General features: G+C 61.0%; 1 protein-coding gene across 1 annotated transcript; it reads right to left on the bottom strand.

Annotated features, from left to right (window-relative positions):
- Nucleotides 1-209: 209 nt before the first annotated feature.
- SPATA31C2 (SPATA31 subfamily C member 2) lies at nucleotides 210-6,194 on the bottom strand. Its single transcript, XM_027041173.2, has 4 exons — nucleotides 5,855-6,194; nucleotides 5,040-5,094; nucleotides 4,470-4,530; nucleotides 210-4,238 (listed from the first exon to the last, which is right to left on the bottom strand). Exons 1-4 carry the CDS (start codon nucleotides 6,146-6,148, stop codon nucleotides 272-274), a joined length of 4,377 nt encoding a protein of 1,458 aa, XP_026896974.2. The 5' UTR covers nucleotides 6,149-6,194; the 3' UTR covers nucleotides 210-271.
- Nucleotides 6,195-6,886: the final 692 nt, after the last annotated feature.

Raw genomic sequence — 6,886 nt, 5'->3', positions numbered from 1 at the left:
GGTGGAGTCTTCTGGGTTGTGTTCCTCTTTCGTTTGTTATGGAAACCGAAGGTGTGTGAGGGAGGGCGTCTGGAGTATACCACGTGGCCACCCTCCTTCCAGGGCTCCATTCCTGGGAGCCAAAGCAGGCACTGGGGGAGAGCATGCCCGGATCTTCCCCTTCCTCCCCCCCCCCCCCGCCCCACGGGGCACAGACAGAGGCCAGCTCCTCTCCTGAGATAAACAAACATTTATTTTGGAAAACAATAAAAACTGTGGCGGGAAGAAGCCATTAGCCCATAGAGGATGTGCTAACCTGAGAAAAATACATTTTTCTCTGTACTGTATGCATCCTTTCTTGGAGAAAAGGTGTCCTCCCAAGAAAGGCATGAGAAGCACACGCGGAATGACCGGATGAGACATAGTTTTGAAGGAGGCAGTGCCTTGGGCAGTGGGGGCGGTGAGGGCGGCCCGAGGCTCTGGCCGGCATCCGCCCGTGGTGGCAGGGTCCGTCTGGGGACCCCGGCATCCTGGGTACGAAGGCCCACCTGCCGTCTCTGCCTCTACACCACTGGTTCTCGTTAGGACAGCCGTGGCCGTCGGGGGTGGCCTGCAGGTTGCAGGCGGTCTCTCTCATCACTCTCCTCTGCTCTTGGTAGGAGAGGACCCTGTGGTAGCAGACACGGGTACCTGCCAGCGCCTGGGGTTCCCTTTGGCGCCAGTTGACCTCCGAGGCTCTAAGTCCTTGGCGAGGCACCAGGTTCTCCTCTAGGATGCGACCCACGGCCGTCATGAGCACCTGAGCCCCGGCAGACTTGCCGTCCTCAACCGATATGCCTGAGACGGGCCCCTGCCTCTGGGCGGTGGCTGCTGCAGGCTGGCCCCTGTGCCCGGGATCTTCCGGGCCTTTGCCTTTACTGGGAAAGATCCACTGCAGGAGGTGCCTCACGCTTTTTCTCAAGTGGCCTTCTGGAGCAGCGTCCTCCTTCTTGGGCAGGAGCTGAGCGAAACTGCTTCTTGAGGACTCTGCCGAGTCCTCCTCCTGGTCACGGTGGCTCATCACACTGGCCTGGAAGGACTTCAGCCCTCCCGGGCTGAGCCTCCTGTAGGCCTCTCTCCTGTCGGCGTGGACGGACGCCTTGCTCCGGGGGCTACGGAGGCCCCACTGTCCCAGTGGGTCTGGCTGCCCCCGGCTGTTCTGTGCATGCGAGACGAAGGGAGAGGACGCCCAGGAAGTTGACGTGTCTGTACTAGACTCACTCTGGCAGCCGTACGGAGATCTGTGAGAGGCCAAGACGTCCGCCACAAGCAACACATCAGAGTGACAGTCTTGAAGAAGGTCATCGGTGGCACAGTCTTGCAGGAGCACGCCAGTTTCACAGTCTTGCAGGAGCACACCGCGGCCAGGGCCCTGAGGCTCCTCCGACTCGACCGACCCCTGGGGATCGAACCCTTCAAGCTGCGCCTCAACCTGGGCTTGAGCCACCGATGCTGGAGGTGTGGAGGGGCCTTGACTGCTCCCGGATGACCCTGATCTTCTCACGTCTGGTTTGACGCTTTGATTGTTGGCCAGCACACCGGGTTCCAAGGTGTCTCCCCAGGCAGGGGCCTCCTCGCCCTCCCCCACCTCCTTGGCCCATTGGGCGCTCGAGGACTGGGATTCGAAGCTGAGCTCAAGTACCGACACGTGGCCGCAGGGGTCCCGCCAGGTCTGACCCCCGCTCCCTCTCCTTGGCTCATCTGTGGCCCTTGCTGTACTTGCCTCCAGGCTGCTGTTCTGAGGATCCCCCACGCCAGTCTTGCTGTGCCAGATTCTGCCCACGAAGCTGTATGCGGGCGTCTGAGGATGTAGCCTGGCCTCCCGTCCAGCCACAGGGGCCCCCGAGGGCCGAGGGCCGTCACCGGGTGGAGACTCACCCAGGGCCCGCTGGATTTCCTCATGTGCAGGGTGGGGGTCAAGGAGGGGACTCCCCAGGGTGAGAACGGACTCTTCTCTTATGACCTTCTCTCCTTGATGGGGCTCAGGAGGTTTTTCCAAGAACTTGGCTTCCGCCCCGGCCTTAGGTGGACGGGTGGCCGAGCAGAGAGTGGAGGGTGGTGGAAAGATTGAGCTCTTTTGCAGCTTAAACAAATTTAGAGGCTTGAGAACCTTGAGGGGCAGGCCCCATCTGTGCCTCACCCGAAACCTTATGATATGTGCTTCCAGCATCTGCTGAGTGTATGGACTGAGGATGGAGAAATTGTGGGGGATGTTCACGCGGGGCTCCGGGTGCTTGGAAAATGCGGGATTTCCAGTTTCCCTGTGAGCGCTTGGCTTTCTATGAGGGTCCGGGACATGGCTGGCAGCAAGCCTGGAATCATGAACACTCCCAGGGATCTGGCCCTCTGTGATCTGCCCCAGTTTCCTGCCCAAATGGGCTCTCAGGAGCTGTTCTGGATGATTCTGGCCTGGGCCGCTCGTCTTCATCAAGTCTGTGTGTGATCCCTCAGAGTTTATTCCTGAAACCTTCGATGAAGAGCTGATCAAGCTCCCGTGTAGATCTCTCCAGCCCCTCCCCACACTAGGCCCTGCATCCTTGCCCAGGTTTTCTCCTGGTGTGGTCCGCGCTGGGCCCCTCGACCTGGTCTCCTGGGCAGCCTGGAGGCTTCCGCTCTGTGCCTGTGGCACCTTCGGGGGCTCGCCCTGAGGCTGGCCCAGCTCCACGGATGGTTGGATCCTGTGGGGCCCGCCACCTTGCTGCTTCGTGGACCTCTTTCCAAGATGTGGTTCCAGATGGTTCTGGAGCTCGGGGCTGGTCAAGTCCCCGGAGGGGAAGGGGAGGACGGAGACTGGCCCGTGGGCCTGGGAGGCCGGGCTGTCCTGGGGGAAGTTGGGAAGGACCTGGCTGAAAACTTCCTGAGATCGTTTCACCACAGAGGGTAGAGTCCTGTTCCTTTCTAGTTGCTTCTTCAAAAAGTGACACTCCAGGTTTTGAATTGCATTTGGGATGAAAGATGACATGTTATTCTGGATGGGAGGGTCCGATGCCTCACCGGCCATCTGAGGTGGGAGAGAAGGTGGCCCCACTGGGACAGAGGGTGCAAGGTGGCCCCGGGCCTCGACCTGAGCCGGAGGTGGGGGCTGGGACCGGGACAAACTTGGGGTCAAGGCTTGGGGCTCAGCCACAGGGTGAGAGAAGGGCTGCTCCAGTGACAGACGAGAAGCTACGCCAGCCTGAATTTGGGATGGTAAGGCATGAGAGAGTTCATTGAAAACGACAGAGGGTGACTCCAGTGGGGGACCATTCACACTGACAGTGGCCACCAGGGACTCACTGTGCAGAATGGGGAGACCCCAGAAGAGCCGGCTGCATTTCAGCCGTAAATTGTCCCCCGAAATCTTGGGATATGGAGGCTGCTCAGGGCCGAGCAGCTGTTGTGGCTCGCCTTTCATGCTCCGGAAGGATCGGTAACCCACGGCGTCCCGCCCGCCCCGCGGTGACATGAACATACTCCCCAGAGAGTTCACGTGGTAGCCTGACTCCTCCTTCTTTTCCTTCTCCTTCCAAAACCTCAGCTCTGTTTTCTTGGTGATGAGAATCTCCAGCAGCTTCTGGACATCAGGACCGATGAAAGAGAGGACACTGGCCTCCGCCTGTCTGTTCCCGGGGCCTCCCCGGAACGAGGCCTCCGGGTGCTGGTGGGAATGAGGCTCTTGCCAGGATTCCAAGCGTGTTGAGGTGGAGGGGCTCCAGGCTTTGGTGGCTGCCTGCCACCAGGACAGGGCCGAAATGGGACAGCTTGAGAGGCCCCAGCCCGAGATGGCTGGGATGGCAGAGGCGACCCGGGGGGTGTGTGGAGACGGGCTCCGTGGGACGGCGTCCAGGGGGCGTGCCATGGAATTGCACTGAGGGAGAGCTAAAGTGGAGTCTGGCCGAGGCGGAGGGCTGGCCTCCAGAGAAGGGAGACGGGGCGGGGAAGGGGAAAGAGCAAGGGGCTGGGGTGAAAAGCCACCCAGGGGAAGGCAAGACTCTGGTGGCCAAGGAGCACTCAGGGAGGAGTTCGAACGAACAGACACCGAGGAGGTCGTTGGGGTTGGTGAGGGCGTGGAAGCCAGAGGAGCGGGGGACGCCCGCGGGGCCCTGGCGGGCGCGGCATCTCTCACGGGCGCCCCGCGGGGCTGATGGGCTCCGGCAGGTGCTGCTTTGCCCTTGGCCCCAGGGGCTTCTTGCCCCAAGAGCTGCTGAAGGCCTCCCTGGTCAGAGAGCCGCCCCAAGTGGCTGCGGGAGACACGAGGAGGCACGCGCTGCAGCCGGGAGCAGACAAGGCCAGGGGTGGCCATCACCGCCCTCCGGGCCCCCCCGCACCCGCTTCACAGCGCTCCCGCCGTCCCTCCCCCCGGGGCCGTATCCGATCTCTGTCCCCAGGGCTCCCCCCGCCCCCTGCAGCCCTGGGGTCCCACCGGAGGCTCTGAGAGGCCCACCCGGGAGAGAAGGGGCAAGATTCTTTACCTTCGCAGAAGGGAAACCAGGTCCCGAACCCCTTCCAGCTCCTGCAGGCAGGTTCTGTAAGCTGGAGACGGGAGACCCGGTCACAGAGCCGAAGGCGGGGTCCCGGGGGTCTTACGGGAGGCGGGTGCAGTGTCCCTTTAGGGGACACCTTTGGGGGAGTAGACTCGGGAGCCCCGAACATCGGTGTCCGAGGCCACGTGGTCTCACGGTGGCAACAAGACCCACGGTGGGGGTCGCTTGGTCCTTTACGGAGAGCTTCCCCACTCGTGACCTTGTGGGGGGAGAAAGGGCCGGGTCGCCTCCCCGAGGAACCTGAGCAAAGTTCCACAACTTGGCCACAGCTGGAGCTGGAGGTCCCAGGCCCCTGCCGGGCGACACCCGTTTCCGGCCCCTCGGGCTAGTTCTGGCCCAGAATCTGGGAGGCCTCGGGGTTCCGCCCTCCGTCCCGGGAGCCTCCCGGGGCTCTGTTTCCTGAGGGACGGACGCGGGTGTCCCGGAGACGGCGGGGCTGGGCGCTCGGAGCAGGAGGGACACTTGCCAGGGGCGCAGGGCTCCGTGGCGGCCCCTTACCTTTCAGGATCTCGCTGTTCTTGCCTCTGGTGCTCCTTCGCCGTGGCGCCACCTGCTGCAGAGACGAGAGAACACGGGGTTGGGGGTCGGGACCCCCGGTCTCTCTCGCCTCTCTGGCTGCAGGTGCTCTGTGTTCAAGAACAGCCCGACTTCCTACATTCAACTCATGGGGCGGGGGGGGGGGGGGGGGGGTGGCTTTCTTTCCTGTTCGTCATTTGCAAAGTGGACAAAACTGTTCTCGGTTTTTCTACTTTGAAGAATGGACGCGCGGATTTTCGATGCGAGAAATCTCTCCGGCCCTGTTCCTCTGCTCGAGAAACGTTCCCAGACCTGCGGGTGCGTCTCAGCGCCTTGAGGAAGCACCTCGCTTCCCCAGACCCGAGCCCCGCTGCCGCCCCTGCTCGGGGCCTCCCGGGCCTGGTGCCACCCTCGATCGGCCCCAACCAAGGCAGCTCTCCTGAGACACCTGCCCCGGGAAGGTGGCTGCCGGCCCGGTGCCCAGCAGCCTGTCCTCCCCCAGGGATGGAGCTCTGGGCCTCCAGTCCTCCGGTCACTGTGTTGGGGCCGCGGCCCTGGAGCCCTCTGCCACACCCGCCCTCCTGGCCCGAGATCTCCCGGGAGAAGCCCTCCTGCCCCTCTAACCCCTGCCTGGTCTGGCCTGGCCTGGGAGGATGGTGCTCTCTTCTTCCCCCGAGAACACCCGTTCTGCTCTTTCCCAGCTCGGGAGTCTCCCCAGTGACTCAGAAAAGTGGAAACGATGATAGAAAAGAAGACAGAATCCTCCTCTCTGCTGGGTCCGGGCCAAGGTTCCTTACCTTTCTGCTGCTTCTGCGTTTCCTTCGTGGTGCTGAGGATGTTGGGTCCGTCTGGAAGCAGGAGATCAACAGGAGGAAGAACGACAGTCCACACAGGAAGCAGAAGATGGTCTGGGTTGTCCAGGAGGGGAGGCTGGAGCTCAGCCAATCAGCGCTAATGCTTCTCAGAGCGAAGAGAATATTCTCCATCTCCTTACTCGAAGCGTTAGTTCCTGATCCCACTACTGTCCTCGCGCAACTGAGCGCTGAGCTTGTACTTGGGGACAAAAGCCTCAGGCTCACATCACACCACATCACAGAGCCGTGGCCTGGTCACAAAGGGCCCCTGAGGGCAGGGAGGGGACAGAAGTAGCTGGACCACGGCCCCTCCCCATCATCCAGCCTGCAGCTCCCTCCCCCAGCCCTCCAGCACCTCCAGGACCACCCTCCTCCCCAGCTGGAGATCGACCTTTGTTCCCCAGGAACTCTGATAATACCTGCTTCCTTTGAGATCTCTACTTGCGCTCCCTCAGTTTCACAGCTTTTAAAAATCTGGTGTTGTCCCTGGAATTTTTGGTTAATTCCCAGGGAGTTTTATTCTTGGGCTGCCCTCTGTCTGCAACTCCCAGTTTCCCCACATAGCATGGTTTTGTCTTGCATCATCCCAGACACGGAACTCAAAATTTCTGTTGTACTTCCTCAGCCGTGTGCATTTTGAAAACATTTTAAAATGCTTTATGTCAATGAATAAATAATCTTCAGCTAGAGGGACTCAGAAAATTAAATTAATAATTATGCAAAACCAGGGTGCTTGGGCGGCTCCCTGTGCTGAGATCTAACTCTTGATTTCTGCCCAGGTCACCGTCTCCCCATTGGTGGGTTCGAGTCCTGCATGGGACTCTGTGCTGACGGTGTGGAACCTGCTTGGGCTTCTCCCTCTCCCTCTCTCTCTGCCCCTCCCCCACTCATGTGCTCACACATGGTCTCCCTCAAAATAAATAAACTTAAAAAATAATTATTTGGGGGCGCCTGGGTGGCTCGGTCGGTTGGGCG

Source organism: Acinonyx jubatus, chromosome D4 (genome assembly GCF_027475565.1).
Source record: "Acinonyx jubatus isolate Ajub_Pintada_27869175 chromosome D4, VMU_Ajub_asm_v1.0, whole genome shotgun sequence".
Classification (NCBI taxonomy): Eukaryota; Metazoa; Chordata; class Mammalia; order Carnivora; family Felidae; genus Acinonyx; species Acinonyx jubatus.
The sequence above is the reverse complement of the archived record's forward strand: the minus strand, read 5'-3'. Positions and strand labels throughout refer to the sequence as shown.